At 45.5% G+C, this 22,122-nt stretch overlaps 2 protein-coding genes across 11 annotated transcripts in view; one reads left to right on the top strand and one right to left on the bottom strand.

Moving 5' to 3' along the window:
• Window positions 1-10,932, top strand: part of TBC1D8B (TBC1 domain family member 8B) — a 33,339-nt gene extending 22,407 nt beyond the window's left edge. For 2 of the 4 annotated variants that reach the window (XM_068204943.1, XM_068204944.1), the window contains 8 exons: window positions 1,599-1,697; window positions 2,826-2,894; window positions 3,091-3,331; window positions 4,000-4,065; window positions 4,180-4,263; window positions 5,097-5,153; window positions 5,470-5,567; window positions 5,898-10,932. In XM_068204943.1, the coding sequence (XP_068061044.1) occupies window positions 1,599-1,697; window positions 2,826-2,894; window positions 3,091-3,331; window positions 4,000-4,065; window positions 4,180-4,263; window positions 5,097-5,153; window positions 5,470-5,567; window positions 5,898-6,308 (1,125 nt within the window). In that variant the 3' untranslated portion in view covers window positions 6,309-10,932. The other 2 variants (XM_068204945.1, XR_011004127.1) reach the window with 2 other exon arrangements.
• A 3,622-nt stretch (window positions 10,933-14,554) lies between these two features.
• Window positions 14,555-22,122, bottom strand: part of PASD1 (PAS domain containing repressor 1) — a 100,787-nt gene continuing 93,219 nt past the window's right edge. For 6 of the 7 annotated variants that reach the window (XM_068204948.1, XM_068204949.1, XM_068204946.1 and 3 more), the window contains 9 exons: window positions 21,656-21,779; window positions 20,777-20,886; window positions 20,219-20,305; window positions 19,141-19,299; window positions 18,448-18,651; window positions 17,437-17,642; window positions 16,752-16,844; window positions 16,070-16,277; window positions 14,555-14,821 (listed from right to left, as the gene is read on the bottom strand). In XM_068204948.1, the coding sequence (XP_068061049.1) occupies window positions 14,651-14,821; window positions 16,070-16,277; window positions 16,752-16,844; window positions 17,437-17,642; window positions 18,448-18,651; window positions 19,141-19,299; window positions 20,219-20,305; window positions 20,777-20,886; window positions 21,656-21,779 (1,362 nt within the window). In that variant the 3' untranslated portion in view covers window positions 14,555-14,650. The remainder of the gene's footprint in view (window positions 14,822-16,069; window positions 16,278-16,751; window positions 16,845-17,436; window positions 17,643-18,447; window positions 18,652-19,140; window positions 19,300-20,218; window positions 20,306-20,776; window positions 20,887-21,655; window positions 21,780-22,122) is intronic. The other variant, XM_068204950.1, reaches the window with a different exon arrangement.

Below are 22,122 nucleotides of genomic sequence, written 5' to 3' on the forward strand. Positions count from 1 at the left end.
GCCATTGCCCAATACTATTGCTCAGAAGCCAGACCACTTATGAGCCTGAATAACCAGTTATGAGTCATAACCAGAATGAGTTATGATTCAGAGATGCAATTTCTCTCTGCTTCCACTTTGTTTCAAACCAGAGGGATGCTGGTAGTGGTCTCCACAGGAACATAGAAATGCAGTTCTGGAAGAAAACTCAACAGCATATCCAGTTCAGCTTCCTGTCCAGCATCCACCCAGATCATCCTTTAAAAAGTCTAGTGTTATTAAAGCAGTTCCACAAAAGAAAATCTGCAAAAACTTTCGTCCATCATAGGGTTTCTCTGCCCATGTAGGAAAATATTGAGTATAATTTCTCTTGGATGTTCATAAAGCACTATTGATGAGAGCTGGCTGTGGTTTTCTCTGTAATTCCTTGTTGCTATTAGGTGGTTGTTCATCATTTACCCTTTCAAGTCTGATCATAGAATCAGTTACAGAATAGTTTGTGTTGACAGGGGCCTTTAAAGGCCATCTAATCCACCCCCCCTGCAGTGACCAGGGACAGCTAGATCAGGCTGCCCAGTTGAGTCCAGCCTCATCATGACTCTAAGTGAGAAGAATGAGTTTTAACAGATTGCCCTTCTAAAAGGGAGTTGCCAGATCTATTCTTTTTCTAGATTTAATACAGCCAGTTCCTTTAACCTTTCATCAAAGTTAATGTGCTCAGATTCTTTTGTCTGTGTTGCAATTTTTCATATCTTGTTTAAAAGGCATTACTGATAAGGAGATAAACACACTGCAGGAGGAAAAGCTTCTGGAAATCCTGCCTAATTTGGTTGTTTATCACTCATTTGTTCTCAAAGCTTGTTATTAGAAACAGTTTTGCCCATGGTGCATGGTGGTCATGGTTAGGCCATGTCTTCCTGATTGCCTGTGCTGCTGAAAAGTGCCAAAAAACTTACAGAAGAGAAGTTGAATCTACTGAATTTCCTCATAAAAGGAAATTTAATTGATTTGACATGGTCTTGATAAAGAATGCTGTCCTGTTTTGATCAACTAGTTTCTGTTTAGATTTTAATCGTTTAATAATTTGTTCCATGATTTCTCCGGTAATTTGTTTCTAGTTCTTGCCTCCTATCCCACTTTTCCTTAAAGATAAATGCATTTATTCACTCCAGTGCTCAGATACCTTTCATGTCCTTCAGAAATTACAGAGGTAGCCAGAAATGATTCAGAAATTACTTAGCAGATTTCTTGATTTCACTAGAGTGAACTTCAGTGCCTGAAAACATGCACATCTTAGACTTTGCTGCCTTGCAGTAGTAATCACCATGTGGTAACAGAGTTGGGTATAGAGCCAACACACAGTAAAATCCCTTCCTTTTTCTTCCCACACAGGGAACTACTCCAGTTCCTTCTTTCTCTGTTGCTCTCTGAAACACTTTTAAACACCCTTTTTACACTGGTTAAGGAGAATGTTAGTGCTCTAATAAATTATTTTTTCCTCAGAGTTTCTGTGATCTTCCATTGTATCTATATTGTGCTTGGACGCAAGAGAGACAAAGGTACTTGTTTAGATGTGTCTCCCAACAGTTGATTGCATGGAGTGGTGCTTTTCTCCTTAGAGATACGGTGATATTCGCTATGAGGACGTTGAGAGCTTGCGCTGCAGGAACAGGCTTTATGTGATCCAGACCTTGGAAACTACGACCAAGCAGAATGTGGTGAGTGACTTGGAAGAGTTTCAGCCTTCTCCCTGATAAAATTCATTCCCTTTTGAAAGGTTCTGAGAAGAGCTGCAGTTTCCAGGCCAAATATATGATTTTATACTGAACCCCCTCGTGTCTGCAGGGTGTCTGTTAACTGAGGCTTGGCCTGTGATGTTTTCAGGCTGTAAATCACAGCATGACCTTCTGGTCTTGTTACAAGTAGCACCATTGCCAACCACTTCAAAAGGCTGGCACATCTCTCACACTTTGTGTGGATTGGAACAGGCTGACCTATATTTCTATCTGATGATGTTAGTACTGTTCTCTTAGAGGCACAGAGCGCCATACAGCAAAACAATTACACACCTGCATTTTTACTCTGGGAAGCAGCACTGAAGAGGTTATTGCAGTGCATTCAGCAGGGGTTGCTTTTTGTCTCTGTTGTGTATGAATGTCTGGTAATGTGGCAGCTCTCCATCTACCTATCTCATCCTTTCAATTCAGACTGCTCAATGAAGGTGGAGGTTGTGAGGAGCTTCCTTTGTTTGCCTGTTTTCTTCAGTGGCTAATTTCCAATACCTGATGATAATACTAGTCTGTCCACCACTTAGTGCTTCTCTCTGTAGTAAATGTGGCTTGTAGCAACAGAAACTAAATGCTGGTGGTTATGCCAAGATGGTATTGTTGTATTTAATTTTACAAAACATTTATATTGTGAAGTTGGAAGCTGGTCTTACAGCAAACTTTGTTTTTTAAAAGCTGTGAACAATTTTTTTTAATTTAAAAAAATGAGGATTCAGCTTCACTGTTGAGAGCTGAACATATATTTGCCCATTTAAAGGAAGCTATATGTTATGTTGTTATAAATAATTGAGTTTATCTCCTGGGTTTCATAGTGTAGGCTCTGTGTATGTTAGTAATGTGACTAGCTTAAGCTTTTCTTTTTTTTTTTGAGAAATTACTTATTTTAATCTATAATCTTCTGATTACTTTTTAAAATAAAGTGCTATTCTTACTTCTATTTGTAACATGCCAAAACCTGGAATATGCAAACAGTGTCTCTTAATGTAAAGTTAAGTCTCCCACAATGTTATTCCAAAGAGGGAAGACACATCAATTATTTTTTTCTTGACTTTGTTTCAGCTACGTGTTGTGTCTCAAGAAGTAAAATTCAGTCCTAGTGATCTTGAAGAGCTTTATGAATTATTCAAGGTAATGTGCCATTTTCCTCACTTACCAAACAGCTATCTTAACAGTAGCCTTTGAAATGGTTTTAGTAAATAGAGATAAAGGTTGGACTCAGTATATGTTTTACATGCCATACTGATTATATAGTTAACTCTTCACATCTTTCCCCCAGAGAGACTTGTTGTTTCCTGAAACGTAATGTTTTATCTTTGCTTTGCAGAAGGAGCATTTTCTTTCCTGTTACTGGAGTGTAAATAGTCCTGTCCTGCAACATCATGATGCCAGCCTGCCCTACCTTGAGCAGTACCGGATTGATTGCCAACAGTTCAGGGTTCTCTGCCATCTCCTGAGCCCCTGGTCACACTGTGCAAACAGAGACTCTCTGGCTCTGTGGACATTCCGACTGATGGATGAGAGTTCCAACTGCCTTATAAACTTCAAACAATTTGCCTGTGTTCTTGGTATGGCAACAAAACATACATGAGCACATTCACGAGGCTCCTGGGAGTAGTCCTGGGGTGTATGACCTTCCATACTCTATAAAAAAGCTAAGGAGATTTAGTCTCTTAACACAGGGTCAAATAGTGTGATTTTTTTTATTACAAACAGAATAATTTCCTCTTGGAGATTAAATTTAAATATGGCTTGGCCATCAAAATATCCACAAATGAAGAATGGTCTGATCTCATTGCCCAGCCTGTTTGGTTTATGATAAATCTTCATACTAAGTCATCTTTTACACAGATTGTGCAGGATGACCAATGCCTTATTCCTCTGGGAAACTGAAAGTTTTCTTGGCTCACTGCTCTGTTCCTTTCATCTTGTTTTCAAAGTGGTATGTTCAGGAAACAAAAATTTAAGGGAAATGCTGAGACATTAGTGCTCTATTTCTTTTGGTGCTGTGGTTTTATTTTGGTAAGTCATAGGCATTATTAGTGTTTCATTAGTGTCGGCTAACCCCAGGCTCAGCCACAGGTGATAGAGCTTTCTTTAAGCTTCATATCTAATTATACTCCCTGTAAGGTTGGGCATGTGTCCCAGCTCCCTGGGTTGTATTTGTTTAAGTTAAGAGGGTGTTCTAAAGTTTGGTCCAGTTGAATAGACTGTCCTTTGTCCTTTCCCCTAACAGATACGATGTATAATGGAAGCTTCACTGACAAACTCAAGTTTCTTTTTAAGTTGCACATCCCTCCAGGTAAGTGAGAAACAGTGACATTTGGGAAGAGCTGTCTTTGGTTTTTTCATTGTGATCACTGCTTTGGTAATGCCTGGGCACCATGAACCCACTTTATTTAATCATTTATTGCAGCTTTTACTGAAGTAGAATCTCTAAGCCCTTCCAAAGGGGATGATCTTTCAAAAGAAGAACTGATCCACTTCAGCCAACTCAGTGGTAAGCTCCAGAGTGTGAGGGTTTGCCTGCAGAATACTAGAAGGAATCTATTAATTGCCCTGTGAAAAATGGGGAGCTTTCTTCTGGAAACTAGTAAATCCAGTAAATCATATCCCTGTTAACAGAATCCTTTGTGAAGAGCTTCTGTAGATAATTACAATTTAATAAACTTGTGCAGAGTTTGTGGATAGCTCATCTGATGGTTGAATTCAGAGGCCTGCGGGTGTTTACATGGAAATAGGGCAGTGTATTTGGTTGGCATCGTGGGCAGCCTGTTGCAGTGTTGAAGTGATAGCTGTTTCATTTTTGCATCCTGGACATAAAGGAATGGTGTTTTCTGCCTCAAGAATTAAAATACCAAATCCATACTTACTTTGAGGCGCATAGGAATTTTGAAATTCTTTGCTTTCATTTTAGATCATGTGAGCTGAAAAGGTTTAGTAAATTTATGTAGTTGATAAAATAATCTGTTTCAAATACTCTTGAAACCTGTGGGATTTTTATAGGGAAGATAGATTCCTTTTTGGTTTTAAAAATCTGCCCAAAGTAGACAATATATAGGTACTGTTCCAGCTGGTCTTCAATTTGTGAACCCTGAACACTATAAAGATTATTTAACTGATAGCATTTTCACTGGTGATCTTCTGCCTCACAATGGCTTCTATTTTTATAGAAAGCATGCAGATTTTACCATGTGGTTTCTTCTTGACCTAATCTGTGATGAGAACATTGAGGGTCTTGTGCCTTAAGGAAGGAATTTATGATAAGGGAAATGTAACATTGGCTCTCTTTTCTGAACTAAGTAACTTTTTTTTTTTTCCCCTAAATTGTAGTTTCATCTGTTGGGGATAATCTTGAAAGTGATTCTTTGAAGAGCAGCCCAGAAAAAGGTAAAAGAATCCTGGTGGCATATTTGGTAACTGTGTCTTTTGGGGAAGTAGAGCTGGGAAAGTGTGTGGTGACAGAGTATATTAAGTAACATCAGACTTAGTGTGCTGCTAACATTCTGTCCTCTTATGTAAGTGTAGTCATGGCAGCAAAAGGGCAAAAGTAAACTCTTGTCCTGTGTAAGTCCTTGGCCCCACCACTCTGTTGAGAAGGAATGACATTGAAGATGCCAGTTCTTTTGCTTATCATCCCTCATGGGAAGGTCTCAGTTCTTGTTTGTTCACTTTTTTTTTTTCCTACTTCTTCTCCTTCAAAAAGGGAAGGGGAAGGTTGATATTCAGGCATATCTGAAGCAATGGCAAGATGAACTTCTTAAAAAGGAAGAAAATGTCAAGGATTTGCCAAGAATGAATCAGGTAAACTGTCTGAGTCTTATTTAAGTCTATTTTGTCATGAAAGTTTACCCTTTAACTCCTATTACAGTATTTTTGAAGGATTTGTAGAATCCCTTTAATTTCAAATCTTCACATCAATCATTAATCTTTGGCTTTTTAAAACTGCTGTAATGTATCAAGAGAGGGCCTTTGAGACACACATAGGTTTCTCAGGGCTAGTCCATGCTGTCATTAGAGCAGCTGCACCAGGTGCCAGGCAGCGGCAGGCACTGCACTCAGAATACAGCAGGTGGTGAAACAGAACAGTTGTGTTGCTCTTCTCTGAGCAGTCTCCTCTGTATCTCTCTGTAGTCTCAGTTCATCCAGTTCTCAAAAACTCTCTACAATCTGTTCCATGGGGATCCTGAGGAGGAGCTCTTGTATCGGGCTATCGCGGTGGTGACCAGCCTCCTGCTGAAAATGGAAGAAGTTGGCAGAAGACTGCAGAGTCCCATGTCACCTGTCAAAAGTCCAGTTGCTGTTACAGAAGTGGCTGCTGAAGTGCCCAGAGAGAGGCAGGAGGAAAACAGCTCTGAGCAGACTGAAGGCTGTAGAGCACAGAGTTTAGAAGGGAACCATGAATGGTCTTTTGCCTTTGAGCAGATTCTGGCATCCTTATTAAATGAACCAGCCTTTGTGAGATTTTTTGAAAAACCTCATGACATAAAAGCTAAAATAGAGAGTGCTAAAAATTTACAACTTAAAGCAAGAACCAGAGTGTAATTTTCTTTACATTTGACTCTGAATGAATTACATAAAGTGCTTACAAATGAAGGCTGTAACTATGGAAATCAAGTCTGGTGTTGACATAGGAAATGAAGTTTGAAGAATTGCTTCAAGTATCAGATTACTGGTATGTAATGTAAATAAAAATAGTTTGAAGCACAGTCACTTTCTTGCATTGTTCATAACTTTCAATCCAAAATAGGGACTGAATAATGAACTGCCTTTACCATGTTATTAAAAAATGCAGCATTGCTTGGAGATACTGGATGTGTACCTGTTGCAAACCTGCCTGAATCACTGTTAGAGAAGGTGTTCTCCAGGTTCTTTTCTATTACTGTGATAAAAGGAATGACTTTTTCCCATTTTCACTTTAAAGGAGTGTCAACAGCTTGGAGGTTGTCTTCCACATTAATTAGTTATTTCCAATTTGCTTGTGGACTGGGGCCAAAGCAGGGTGAAGACTAAGAACAGAGGCTGTGGTAGCACAGCACCATGAGATTAGAAAAGGAAGTTGCCCTGCTCACAATTCCTCTGCTTTGATGTTACCCATGGGTCTGGACTCCAGTAGATTCCAGCCTCTTTTTCCCATTTTCATACCAATCCTCCTACCAAGAGAAGGTGAAAAGAATGGAAGCTTATTTGGTCATCCAGGCTGCACAAGGATGCATAAACTAATAATGATTGTTTAAAATCAGGGGAAAGCAATGGCTAAATCTGTCTGACCACAGGGTGGTTGTAGTTTATCTGGCAAAGGGAGACATTGTTGGCTTCCTAGGAGCATGTTGATGAAATATGGAGTTTTGCTGGTGTTTGGAAAGCCCAAGCACAGGCCACCTGTAGCTGAGTGTTGACTATTGAGCTGCTTAGGGACAGATTGCAGCTGCTTCTTTGCCTACCCTGCATCCGTATCTCAACCCAATAATTGCTGTTGCTTTTCTATAGCACTCTGGATTGTTGCTGCTGTAATATTTTCCATCTGTCAGGATTCAAGGCAACAAGAAAATCCCCTTGAATCTGATTTGAAATTTTTAATATATAAAATATGATACAGTAGAGACCCTGTGGAGGAAAGCTCTGCCCGTGTAAAACCTGAGAAATGTTGACCTTGAATCTTTGGTAGCTGGTACTAGAAGGAATTTAGAAAAGGAGAGAAAGAGCTTGTATTTTAACAACAACAGCAAAGTAAGTGGGGAGTCTTGCTAAACTAGTTTAAAATATCTGTTTCCAAAGCCTGTGTGACAATCTTTCTCTGCAGAGCAGCATTATTTTTTATCCTGTGCATGTTTTTTTAAAGAAGCAGAATGGGGATTGTATCTTTCGGAGGCTTTTTGTGCAATGCTAGTGTGAATGAAGAATAAAACAAATTTCTGATGTGTTACAGGCACTTTGCGAAGTGCCATCATTGCAGTTGGTGTTAAATTTATTAATTATGTCTTACACTCTCCTCAATACTCTCAGGTATTAATGTAAAATAAAGTTTTACTAAAGAAGTCCAAGAGCTATATGATAAATGTGGAGAATGAGGGAGCTTTTTTCAGAAGCCTTCACAAAGTAATTGCAGTTGACAGAATATGCATATGCTACTGATTTGTATTTTTATGTATAAAATATAAAAACTAATTTATCCATTTATATGGATATGGATAGGGCCACACTGTATTACTTTTTAAAAATGTTTTCACAAAGTTGTTTAGAAATACAAAGCAGATGATAATGTTTTTCTAGTCCAGGATGTACCCAGATAAGGTTTGATCAGTGAGTAATTCTGCTAATAGCCATGATGAAATTAACGGAGCCTCATGAGAACAGATACAGCTGCCCATACCAAAAGCTTCTGTAGATTTATGAGAGGTACTGTTCATGTCAACAAGTAGTCAAAGCTGTGAACTATTTGCTAATCAAAGTCACAGAGATATGAAAGTCTTAAAACTCAAGGACTTTTTTGATTGAGATCCCAGATGTGAAGATCTAAGTGCAGAATAAGGTGAAGGAACTTGCAAAGTACAACAACCTTCTGTTGTTACCTGGTTGTAAAAAGGTGCTCAGTTTGTACAATACCCTTTTCTATTAGAGCCCACCCAAGAGTCTGCAGAGCCTTTGCCAGGTGGGTAGTAGCTCTTGTCAGATGTCAGATCCATGTTTGAAGAGCATAGCTATCAAAATAGATTTAAGGTGATGATGTTGGGGGGAATGCTAATTTTTATTAACTGCATGGATATTTTGTTCAATTTATTGATGTTTTTTCCCAAAAGGAGTGGTGTCTTTAAATTGTTCCTGTAATACACCTGCAGGCTGATCCAGGAAGACTAGTCACAGTGACCAGGCATCCAGTCTCAGCAGGATGGAGGGAGGAGTGAGGTCACTTCCAATAGGCTGGCAGCACTCAGGCAATGGCCCAGCTGCCTTGTTCTTCCTTTTGGAACCTCTGGATCATGGGCTGATTGTTTGGGAGAGGTAGGTGTAGCAAGTGCCAGCCATTGATTTCCAAGGAGTGAACCCAGAGGTATGTTTGCTGAGCTAGTACCTCAGTGTACCATAAGCTGAACTCTGCTTGTGTCAGAGGAACTCTGGAGTTGTGTCTAGCTTCTTTCCTTCCCTTTCCTATTCCAGCTCCTTCCATCCCTATTCCAGACAGGCTGGCTAACAAATAGATGCAGGTTTAGCTGGGACTGGCAGAGCTAGAGCAACAGCAGCCTGTTCCCGTCCTTCACTCCTGGAGAGTGATGCCTTGACTTCAAAGCCCTGCACAGTCAGGGACAGAGATCTCTGTGCTGTGCTGCTTATTGGCCAGGTGAAGTTGGTGATGCAGAGATGGCCCCGGACTCCCAGCACATCACCTGAGGGTGCTGGGTGTGCACATGAACAGGAAGCAGCTTGGTTAAGTGAATTCTATTGTGTCATTTCACTCACCTGGTGTTACTTTTTTTTCTGTGAGTTTCCATGAAGTTTTCTGCCTTTATTTTCAGGTTCAGTCATAGGAAATATATGAAGGTGCACCATTCAGTACAAAGTAGACAGCTGTAGATTGCTACAGCTACTGATGCCGTTTGTCCAGCTTGACAATTGCAGTGCCTGCTGCAGTGTGACTTGGCAGCTACGTCATGGTTGCCCTGCAACACTGGCAGTGCCCATGGGGGACACTGCACAGTCCCTCCTTGTGGCTGGGCTGTTGCTGTGTGCTAAGATGCCTTTTGTCAGAGGTAATCAGTAGCCTGGGGACGGCCAGCAGAGCTGTGATGTTCCTGGTCTTGCCATATGGAGTGTGCTGCTCTGGAGCCTGATGCTGCTCCCTGTGCTCTGGGTGACCGGTGACAGCCCTGACTCCCACAAGGAACTGGCTGCTTGGCCTCTGTGTGCCCAGCTCAGGGCTTGGGCACGTGAGGGGAGGGAATAGCTCAAATTATAAAAATACCAGCTCTTTCCACCATGGGAGACAACTGATGGTAATTAAACCGGTAGCATTTTCCAGGACATGGAAGTAGCTGCTGCCATGTGATACAGAAAAATCTGTTTCCATCCATTTCTAAACCAAGCCACTTGTTCATCACTCTAATGGCTAAATAATAATGTAATTTTAGAAGAGTTTGCTACCATAGTGACTAAGAAATAGCTGTGTGTTGATTTTATCAGAAGTTTCTCATCCAATTGTACCATACAAGGTTCTTGATTTTGATTGCTGTTGTTATCTGGACTAAAACAGAAGGAAATACTCTGACTTTTTTCCAGAAAAATAGGCTATTTTGTCTTTTTTGCTATATTTTTGTCACTTTACCAAGACGGCAGCACATGTTTGTGTTGACAGACTGGCTTTTATACAATGTGTTGTATGCAGAGGTACTGTAAGACAAATGGGGTGTTAAATAAAATATTGTTTCCCTTAAGAAAAAAAACCCTGTGTTTGAGGCACTATTATTTCCTGTGATGGCCTGCTGAAGTTCCTTCAAGAGTGTTGGTCATGTTAAAGCCACATTTAGTCAGTGCTTTGCAAAACAAGGAGCAAGCCAAAGCCCCTGCTGGGACAGCAGCCTCCCAGAAGAGCAGGAAAAATGGAGACCTGGATTTTGAAACGTGAGCTGGCTTTAGTGCTGAGCTGCTGAGTACTGGCACTTGCTTTGTCCATCCAAATTCAAACAGTGTGCAGACCCTGATGCCTGGTTCTTTCTAATTTATGTGTTGCTCCTATTGCCTCTGGCACTGGCCATGGAAATCCCAGTTCTTGTCCTGAGCCCCATCCCTTCAGCTGTCCATGCACAGGGACACAATGGCTGCTGCTCTTGTCTCTCCTGGAGAGTAGAGATCAGATCCTGATCCCTAACAGACCCACACCACCCAGGGAATAACAAGAGTACATAGTGTGTAAGAGGTCCTAAAGTATTATTTTATTTCTTCTTAATTTTTTTTTAAATACTATGTACAATCTGTTTAAAGCTTGTCAAAATGCATGGGCTCCCATTCAATGGAGCTGTGCAGGGACATAGATTCAAAACAAGAATAAAATCTTTACTGTTCATCTTCATAAGACACTTACTTTTTCCCATTACAAAATACTTTTAAGAATAGTAACATTTATAAATGTATTTATATTCAACATCATATAAAATAAACCAAGATTTATACTCAATTCTAGAGTTTTTCTTATTTTCTTTTTTTTTTTTCTTGCATGGACTATATACAATATATACAATAACTTCTCATTGTGTTTGTCAAATCAGCCTGATTATACCCACCAGGCTTTAGCTTATATGTACAAATACGCTAAAAGTGCAAGACTTTATTATTTAAAGCTGCCTGTGTTTTCAGAGGTCTGGAATTGTGTGGCCTATATATATTTATATATAGATATACATCTGCATACATATAAATGTATATTAAAAATATGTATATCTATATATAGCTATGGTATATAGGTACTTGTGTACTAGAAAACCTCAGAACATTTATGACTGATAGGTCAACACCGACACTGGAGGCCAACCCTGCTGCCATCAGTCACATCCCTGCCCTCTGCTTGTCACCAACAAGTCACACTTACGTTTTCTTGTAGGAGGCTGGGGGGGCGTGAACCAAACCCACCAGCAACCCTCAATTCCAAATGAGTCATAAAAGCACAGGTCATAGCTAACACCGAGGTAAACAAATACAAATCAACCTGAATAAAGAGAATTTTTATCCATCTATTTTTTTGAGAGTGACAATAAAAGGCAAAACCCCCTCTGGCCCTGACTCAGCCTTGCCCTTGGCTGGAGGCAGACTGAGCGAAGACCAAGCAAGCCCCAGAAAGGGTCAGTGGGATTTTGTCCTTTGGAGCATGTTGAGAAAACACGGCCCTACCCGCGAGGCAGTGCCTGGGGATGTGCAGCCCCCACCCACCAGCAGCGAGGCCAGTGGCTGGGGGGGCTCTGAGAATAAGGGGGGCACATGATAAAGTGCGTTTTTAGGTCTCTGGTTTTAGCAAGGCTGGTCTAACATGTAAACATCCTCACCAAGCTCCTGTGCTCCTCGCTGGGAGCTGTGAGCAGGGGCTGTGCCCCCAGCCCTCTGTCCCTGCAGCCCAGGGCTGCCATCAGCAGGGCTGTGCCCAGGGCACGGCCCTATCTGGTGCATCCACTGTCCCCCACCTCCCCCAGAACCCCTTCCCAACCTTTTTTTTTTTTTTTTTTTGGACTCACTGTCAAAGCCACAGCAATGCCATTAAACTGCTCTGCCTCAGCTACCTCCCTACCAAGCCCTGTTAAAAAAAATACCTCAAGCCCCTGACCCCAACCACCACCACCTCTGAGATCTATTTGATTGCCACCAGCCACGGCTGTGCTGTGTGATGGTGGGACACTGCAGACCAGCCATAGGGATGTGTTGGGGTGATGCAGGTTTAATGGGGAAGCCAGGGAAATCACAGTTTTTCCCTCCAGCCAGCCACCCTGAGCCACAAACTGTGCAATGCTGGAGCCCTGACACAGATATATGTTTGCCTCCCCTCTAATGTTATGTGCCAAGGCTATGGTGGAAAAAAATGCCACAAACAGCTCCCCAAAATACAACCCCCTCCTACTGCATCCTCATGAACAACCGCTGCACTAGAATGGAGAGAGGGAGACCCTAAAACTAACAGTGCTCTAAAAACAAAAGTTTCCTATCCTGAAGGCTCTGTGCTGACCCTTCCTATGGAACAAACCTGGAGAGCAGCAAAGTCCCAGGTGTTATTATTTCAGCTCCAGATTGCCCCACAAAGGCAGGTGTTCCAAATCCCTCTACCCCTGAGGTGGCCCTGGCCCATAGCTCTGCTGTAGCCACGATTTCTTGTCCTGGTTTGAAATGGCGGGGCTGGCTCAGACCGTGTCCAAGAGCAGCTGCTTGGCTGCCCAGCACCCAGGAGCTGCATGGGCTGCATGTGCTGTGTGGGCAGGGGCCCAGCCAGGGACTGTGCTGACAAGGCACAAGCCCTGACAGTGGACCCCAGGCTGTCAGGCATCTCATTGCCTCCATTCTGTGGCCAGCTACATTCCCCAGAATGCTGCATGTAGCCAGCTCTGCAACCCATGGTCCATCTATCCGTCATGTCTGGTAGCCCAGGGAGCTGTGCATTCAATGTCCCAGTCAAAGCTGACCCGTGCAGCTGCTTTTGCCCAAAGGAGGGGACCCATGAATAGCCAGGGCTTGGCACAGCGTTTGTTCACAAATCCACCTCTGCACTGGCCAAAACACCAAAGCACCCCAGGGCCTTGCACCAGTCCCTGAAAGCTCCTGGCTGACCCCAGCTCCAGCAGCCTATCCCCCCACTGCCACTCCCCCAGGCAATGTGGCACATCAAACCCCATCCCCTTCCCCAGGAGGAACTGCTGGGAACAGCCCCTGGTGCCCCAGGGCTGGAGGAGCCCTGCTGTGCCCTTTTCTTGAAACACAGGGCTACTGGCAGCTGCTTGTGCCAAAAGCTGCCCCGCCAGTAACATCAGGAGCACCAGCTGCTGCAGTGCTGCAAGGGGCCCAGAAGGAGGCTTGCAGAAGGAAAAGAAGGAAACAAAAACAAACAAACAAACAAACAAAAACCCAAAAACAAAAAACCAAAACCAAAACACCATATTAAAAAGAAAAAAAAAAAAAAGGCAAAACCAGGCATTCTTTACTTGGTTTCAATAGACATTAGGAACTAAACATTAAGAACTAACTCCTCTCTAAACCTTGCTCTGTCTGCCAGCTAGAGCTTTACTGCTAGATGGACCTGGTCCTAACTAACCACTGCCTTCACTGCCTTGCAAAGTTTATAGTAATGGCCAAACCCATCTACATTTGGGCTTTAACAATGCCCAAAGTTAGTACTCAGCTACTAACACTCCAAAAATGTACTTTTAAATTTTTCCTTTGGAAAGACACAAACAGTAGGGACACTTAACTATACACCCACTGAAGAATAAACTGGTTTTTCAATTCATAAATATAAACTTACAGTTAAAAAGTGACAATTTACAAAAATACAATTTATTGCTGACCCTATGGGCTTGTAACATCGTGTGTTGTGATGATACATTTTGGGTTTGCCAAATTGAAACATGACCTAGCAAAACCACAAAGTTTGCTGTCATATGCTGTTCTATGCATGTTTGTTTGTTTTTATGAATAGAAACATTTACAACTACATCACTTGAAAAAAAAAAAAAAAAAAGGATTAAAGATTCTTTGTCTGTAACCTGAAAAATATTTGGCTACAGGGAGTAAAAACCATACAAATTTATCTTCACTTGTTAACCAAAAATAAAACACGACAAATATTGAACTAGCTGCGATGTGAGCTGGTATAACAACAGTAAGAAATTCAGGCAAAAGTGGTGTTATGTAAATTAGCAGCATTATCCAAACTCCTGGAAAAAAAACCTGCGGGACTGAGGTATAGAAAAAGGAAAAAGAATTCACAATGGACCTACTACAGCAAAACGAGTTATGTACATGGTAATCCACGGGTGTCCTGCGGACTGGTACAGTCTATGTGCTCCAAATGCTGGGCTTAAATTCACAGTGACTTTCAGCATTGAAGTCCTGAATGGAAAAGGGTTTTTTTCCATTGCAAACCGAGCTTCACGATGGCCTGATACCTGCCCTCCCTGCAGGAAGAAAGCCACCACTTCCAGTGGCACCACAGTGCTGGGCCAGGGCACACCCTGCTGCCAGAGCAGCATCATGGGCTGGCTGCATGGAAATCCCAACAAACGAGGTCCCTGCAGCCATGCATCCCTGTCAGAGATCATCCCAACCTCTCCCGTGCCGTGCTCTGATGGCGTCGTGCTCTCCTGCGTGCGCCCGGGTGCAGCGGCTGCAGCCGTGTGGTCCTTTTCTCCCAGCAGTGACTTTCAGGGCAGCTGCATCTCGGGCAGGTCAGGCAGGTTGCAGGGCTGGCCCTGTGTGTGGTGGCTCTGCTGCTGCGGGTGGAGGAAGTAGCTCAAGGGGTTCTGCTGTGGGGTGTGAGGCGGCTGGAAAATGCGCTGCGTTGGAGCCCCAGGCACCAGCTCAGGACCTTGCATCTGTTGGGAGACACAAATCTGAGCAGTCAGACCTGCCTCACCACCCAGCTGTCCCCCGCCCCACCACCAAGCTGTCCTGCTGCAGAGCTGATGATGAGACTCATGCCCCAGAGTGTGTGCACCAAGTCCTAAACTTGAGGGTATGAGCTGTGCCCCTCAGGATGCTGTTGGTGTCAGCAAAACCAACAAGCCTGGAGAGCACAGAGGGGGAGCAGGACCCAGCTGTCCTAACAGGCTCCTGGGGAGCCCAGCAGGAATGGAGACCTCCAAAAGCTACTTGGAGGTACCATCTGCAGGATGTGCAACTTTAATTTTTCACGGGAAAGATCCAACCAAGGAAGAGGTCCTAGAGTAACCCTGTTCCCACCCATGCCTGGTACCTCAAAGACCTGAACTTGCTGTTTCACCCCCTGTTAAAGGCACTGTGTCATCAAACTCTGGTTTACTGTGGCCCTGGAGCTATTCATCTGTTCCAGCATCATTATTCTGCTGTCCACACTGCTGGTCCTCAGGACAGCAATGCAGCCCATGAGGACACATACCCAAAGCAGGGACAGCTCCTGCCCACATTTGCTGACAACAGCGATTCATTTCTCACTTTAAATCCAGTCCTGCTGTATGGCTGCTTTCAGCTGAACCTACTCCTTGCTTTCTTTTCTACTATCTTTGCTTGGAGGACTATAACTTAAGCTCTGCCATCCAGGCACGGCTTGGAGAGCGTGTTACTGATGAATTATTACTTTCAACAACCCCTTTCCTTGGTGGTGTCACTAGTTTAGCATGTACTGATGTAAATTGTGTGCTGAAAAACCAAAATCACCTTGTCCAGAGATGTGTGTTGTGTAATACCCTTTTATTAAAAGGAAGTTGTGATGGCAGCTGATAAAAACCTTGCTCTGGTGAGATGTAACAGCAGGAGGCATGTTTTCCAGAGACTTTCTCTCTTATCATTTTTCATGACTACAGCAAGCTTCCCGCCAGAGCTCCTCTGGATGAAAAGCTGAGTTTGAAAAACTGGGTATTTGAAAATATGGCCTTGAGCAGGTGCAGAGTCAGCCTGGAAAGGCTGAGCACCTGGCTATGTGGAGATACAATGGGAATGGAGGATGTGCAAAGGCTGTGACCAGGTTTGACCAGTCAGATAAGCCAAAAAAAACCTTCAAACCTTCAAACCTTTTCTTCAAAAAACCCCAGCCCATCCCTAAGCCATCCCTGTACCTCCTCAGAAACCTGCTTCTGCTCCAATACCTGAAGGTAGAGGCGGTGCTGCTGAACCTGCTGCTGTGGCCACTGGTGCAGGTGAACTGGCGTGCTGGCCTGGTGGGAAGTGAAGCTGGTGTGTGGGATCATTAGAGACGGGGAGAAGATGGGCGGCGGGGCTGGAGGCCGGACGGTGCTGCAGGTGACTGGCTGCACCTGTGCTGGGGGAGGCAGGGTCTGCTGCTCTGCAACAAACCTGCCACAAGGAGGAAAACCAGGCGTGAGAACCCACACCCAGACCCACCCTCAGAATAGGCACTGGGGAGCCCAGCTGCTGCAGGAACCAGCCTGGAGCAGGGCTGGTCAAACCATGCAGACCTTGCTGACAGGAGGCCCCTGATTCCCCTCTGCCCACAAAGCATGGACTGGAACTACTGAAAATTAAGGTTTTTAAGGTTGTACATTTTCTCTATGTCTTGGTCAAGCATTTTATGCTTTGCAAAAGCCAGAAAATGTTTAATTTTTTAAAAAACGCACTTCATTTATCATAAAGTTCTTTGTAATTAAAAAATATCCTCATATTTCTCCTAACTGGCTAGACTTTTGTTTCACGTCAGACTGAGATGATTTGTGTTTGCATGACCAGGTACAAGTTTTTTCATGTCTTTTTCAGTGCCATAAAGTGTCCTGCTAAGACACTGCAGGAAAATAAGGGCCAGCAGAGACTCACTTTCCTTGCTGCCTGCTGGCACTGCTCTGCGTAGGCTGGCAACTGCTGTTGGCTGTGGGCATCATGGCTTGGATGGACTGATCCAACAGCATCCTGTGGTGGAAGGAAAACAGAGGATGATGGTCAGGGAAAGGAGAGGTCTGAGGTCCAAGTCCTGTCAATCTCTAGAAACAGCTCCTTGAAAATCCTCCATGAAAGCAGGCAAACCACTACCTTGAAAACAAGCTAATGAAATAGGATGCTTCTTATCACCTTACATCTCTCCTGTGATTACATGCTGAGAAGATTGGGATTGTTGAGACTGGAGAAGAGAAGGCATGGGGACATCTTATAGCACCTTACAGTATCTAAAGGGGCTAGAAGAGAGCAGGAGAGGGACTTTTGACAAGGGCATGGAGTGACAGGACAAGGGGGACTGACTTTAAACTGACAGAGGGTAGGGATAGATTAATTTATGGAAATACATCGAGAAGAGGATTTAAGGCCCCTGATGATACAGCAGGATGTGCACAGCACCCTGCCTGCCTGCACACTGGGCTCAGCCCTGCAGAGGGAACATCCCCACGCTGGCTGTGGCATCCCCAACCCATCGCCCTGAGCCCAGCCACGCCTGCCCTCCTTGCTGCCCAAGTACTGCTGTTTTCTGTCACTGCCCCCAGGACGGTCCCAGCAGGGCTGTGGGTACCTGAGGCTCCTGTCCTGGCTGTAGTCAGCTGGAGGCTGCCTCTCGCTGCTGTCAGTCGGGCCCTGTGCAGCCACGGCGATGGGGTGTGCTTGGGAGAACACCATGGGGTTGTTGTAGAAGGGCACTGAGATGCTCGCCTGCCCTGGCACACACGTTTGCTGGCCTTGGCTTCCTCTCATTGGGTGCTGCTGCTTCTGCTGCTGTACCTGAAATGAAGACGTAGGTACCCACGTAAGTTTTAAAGCTCCCTAATGGAAGGATAAAATAACCACTTACAGTGGGCAGATGGGAAAAGGATAAGGAACAATAGGATATTGTCCCTGAACACAGCAGTAGGCACAGTATATCTATCCAAGACCACCAACCCATTAGCATTTATTGGCCCTGCTGACAGGTGGTGGCATTCCCAGGCAGTCTTTTGAGAAATTAAGAGTACAAGGGTAAGGGCACAAAAGGCTTGAGGGGGAAGAGAACAGCTTAAAAGGGGAAGTGCAAATCTGAAGTCTCCAAGGAAAGTATCTCATTGGTCCTTTAAAGCAGCACTTTTGGCTTTTTATTTTGAACAACTCAAGTCTTCCCATCTTAATAGTGGATTTAGTTCTAGTGATGACAAAATAGTTTTTTCAAAGCTGCCTTCCAAGACTCCTCAGGCAAAGCAAAAGTAATCTTTTAAAATTATACCTACTCCTGTGTTATGAAACCCCAACTCTCACTGGCTATGAATAACAAGCACCGTGTTGATGAGAGCCCAGACCTCCCATTCACATCCACCCCAGTCACCAGAAGGGCTCCAGAAGTCTCTGGGGTGTAAATGCTTTTTGGCTACCTGTTTTTTATTTTTACAGTTGAGTGACATTGTTCACAACTGACTCCTGACACAAATTCCTCAATGCCAGCTCTGCAGTAAAACCAACAGAGGGGATGCATGGGTCCACGGGGAGGAGCGACACGGCAGACAAGTGTTTAGAAGCTGGAAAAGGGGATGATGAAGCCAATGAAGCAGTCAGTGACCTGGGGGGCTGTGCCACAGGGGTCCCTGAGGAATGGGTGCGGTGACAGCAGGTGGGTGCTGCAGTAGTGCTTTGTCCCCGTGAGGGCTGGCTGCTGGGACTTCTTGGCCGTGGTCTGCCTGGGTGTCCCCTGCGGCGGCGGCCTCCGGGGGCTCGGCTGCTGCACGGAGTTAAAGATGACGGGGATCGGCTGCTGCATCAGCATCTTTAAGTGAAAGAGGCACAGAAAGTTGTTGGTTGAACTGCCCGGCAGAAATAACACTGCAGCAGCAGCAGCAGTATCTCTAAATCCAGGGGCAAAATGAACCCCAAGTAACATAAAATCAAATGTTAGCTTGTGTCAAATACTTATTCAGAGCCAGGAACATTCCAGCTCGATTGTGCCTGCTGAGTTTTGCAGGGGTGGCAGTAGGGATCCAGCAGCACTAACCAGACACGGAACCACCAAGCTTTTTGTGCACGAGAGACTTGGGATTGCTTTTTTTAAATAATGGCAATTACTGATTCAATACTCAGCCAGATATTGACATCACTCATTTCTCGGGAAACACCACTCCCACATCTGAAGCCAAGTTACCAATTTGTCAAGAGTTCATTCCCGAATACTTTTGCCAGACAATTTTGTTACTGCTCTGTGGGCTCAGAGGAAAAGCAAATGGCTGGTGAGTTTGGGAGCACCAGGGGCAGCAGGTACCTGCAGGTTGGAGTCCTGCACGAGCTGGAGCTGCTCCTTGATGACATGGAGCTCCTCTTGCTGCGTTTTGATGTCAGCTTGCAGGATGCGAGTCCTCTCCTCTAGCTGCTCTTTCAGCTGGTGCATCATCCCCAGCTGGGTGGGGAAATGGTACATGGGCTGCAGAGAACAGAGAAAAAGGACCACATGGTAGGACCAGTCCTGCCACTCACATCCACAGCAATGCTGGATTCAGAAAAATGACTGCTTTTCAGCTTTTGCCATAAAAAAATATCATGCTGACAAAAAATCACAATTGCATATTTAGCCAAAGTGCCACTGTAGTTCCAGAGCAGCAGCACATCAGGCTTACACACAGTGCCTCCCTCCAGGTGTTGGTCTCTATAATTTCTGCATAGATGAGGTGTCTATGGGACTTTCCTGTCCCCTCAGGATAACTCCCTGCTGGTTTGGGCCCACTTGTGTTTTGTGGCAGACACTGCATCCAAACCCCTGCCACACCTCCTGGCTGGGCTTTCAGTTGAGCTGCTAATGATATTTGGCAGATGCCAGGCCCAAGTTAGGCTGCAATCCCACCTGGGGATCCATCCTTCACACCTACACTGGCCATTTTCAATCTCTGTTTTATAGCACTGACATCAAAGCCCTGTAAGGACAGGCCTTGTCATTATGGTTAGTGACTCATTTTTCTTGGGGTTTTTGTTTTCTCTTCTTTTCCTGGCCTAACTCAAACCTTGCATGACATCCCCTTCCTCTACTAAAACTCTTCAGCATTGTATCAACCTGCAGGTAGCTGCTAGAGATTCAGGGAGGAGCCTTCAGCAGCCCACAACACTTTTTACAAGTGTAAACCTTCTCCTATGCTATTTCTTTGGGTGTCCCACCTGCTCTCTCTGCTCACTGAAATAAGTGATTGCAATAAGGCTGTTGCAGGTAAATCTCAGCAGCAGAAAAGGGCACAGAAACCTTGTCCCCACTCTGGGATGAGCCAAAAAGGACGTGAGGGCAGTGAACCAAGCCACCTAGGCTGCCCTGCTGACAGACACACCAGTGCACTTAACAAAAATAAACCACATACCATCACAGGGTGCTGGGAGGGCACTGCCAGCTGAGCCACAGGCTGCTGAGAGGGGTGCTCACCACGGGCTTGAGGAGTGGCTATGGCCTAGAAATGAGAACTTTGCCTTACTGTAGGTCCATAGCACCTCTAGTGCAGAGCTGGTGCTTTAACAGCTCATACCAGGGATGAACAAGTGCGGGGAATTGGACAACTGAGATTGGAGATCTGAGGATAAGTCTGAAGGGGGAATTTAGGTTCCTGCACGCCCCTCATAATTTCAAGTCCTTGGTGTCAGCACCCATTTTGGATAAAGGCCATCTCACGTGTACAAACACCAAGAAAAGAGGGTTGGTGGTGTGAAAAGGCATTTAGCCTGGAGGAGCAAACTGAATTCTGAAAGAAGGCAGCAGAGGAGCCTCTAGTGTCTCTCCACTGGCTCTGCCAGCCAGTGGCACTCCCCAGGAAGTCCCAGCACACTCAGAGTGTGGGATCCAGCATCTCTGAGGGTGAGATCAACGCTTGCTTTGCTCATTTCACTACAGCCTCAGAAGACTCCTGCTCCTGAGGAGCACTGACCTGAGCGCTCCCGGCCGCTGCCAGCCGCAGGGCTGCCTTCTCCCCCGGAGCGCCCGGCACCGACGGCCGGGTGGGAGTGCTGGTGTCTGTGCGCCGCATGGACGACGTGGCTGTGAACGAGACATTCGCTGTCATACAAAAAACCTGTGCCTGGGTACCCTGGCTAAGCCTGAAATCCACCTATGCAGATAGGCAGTGACCCAAACAGTGCCAAAGTGGGTCTTCAACCTGCCCCTCTATGGGCAGTTTGGCACTCTGCCCCTCTATGATCCCACCTCACTTGCTGGGTTCCCCCCTAGTCAGCCTGCCCTCCATGGGTGTATCCAGATGAGATCATTCTCCCCACAGCAAGTATCTCAAGAAAAGTCCCCTGAGTCTCCTACCCATGGCCCCACACAGGGTATTTCAGTCATCTTGCTGCCTCCCCCAGGGGAAGGAGGGCACTGATGGGAGCTGGGATGAAGCTGCCAGCAAGGCAGGCATCCTTCTGAGCTCCTTCTGCAGGGATTTCACATGAGAGACCCCATAATAAAATGCTATTATCCCAACATAAAACTTTCCTCAGTGAGCTTGGTTCAATCAAGCTAGCGAGTCACCTCTTGTTCCCAGAACCTCAGCAAACAGTCATGACCCTCAGCTGGTGACAAGCCCGGGGAAATCGGCTCTCACACACGCGGTGGGTTAAGAGGGAGGAGGCGGCAGGTGGCCGTGGCTCTGTTGCTGCCCTGTGACTTGTCATGACACGGTATGTCGGTCCCAGGGCTAAGCATTCCCCTCCCACCCCGGTTTGGTCACTTCCAGCCGAACCGCAGTAATTTGGAGGCTGCCCTGCTCCCCAGCCCACTGCCTGCCCCCAGGCTGGGCTGCCCCGGCACCTACAGGTGGAGTCGGAGAGGGTGGTGTGCGAGGAGCGCCGGGAGCTGTGCGAGGACAGCGACACTCCCTCCCGGCTGGCGTCCTGGCTGCTGCCGCACTGCCCCACGTCCAGGTAGCTGCTGTGGCTCTGCGGGGAGCAAAGCACGAGCGGTGAGACCGTCAGCAGGAGGGAATGGCCCTGGAAGGGCTCTCCGCCTCCTTGCGCCTTGTCCGCAGACAAACCCAGCGGGCTGGGTGCGCACACCACCAAAGCCTGCGGGCGCTGCCCGTCTGCGCTGCCCCGACAGCCCGCAGGCACTCGGAGCCTCGCCAGGCCCGGGGCACCCGCCTGATGGCGGCGAGCGGCAGGGGAGACTGCTCCTCCCTGGGGATTGCTGCCCATGGCCTGCACTCTGCCGCGCCAGCCTCCTCCTCCCCTGCCCACAGAGCTGTGGGCAAAGGAAATAAGCTTCTGTCAGCCTCTTTCTGCC

This window comes from Anomalospiza imberbis, chromosome 14, assembly GCF_031753505.1.
Source record: "Anomalospiza imberbis isolate Cuckoo-Finch-1a 21T00152 chromosome 14, ASM3175350v1, whole genome shotgun sequence".
Lineage (NCBI taxonomy): Eukaryota > Metazoa > Chordata > Aves > Passeriformes > Viduidae > Anomalospiza > Anomalospiza imberbis.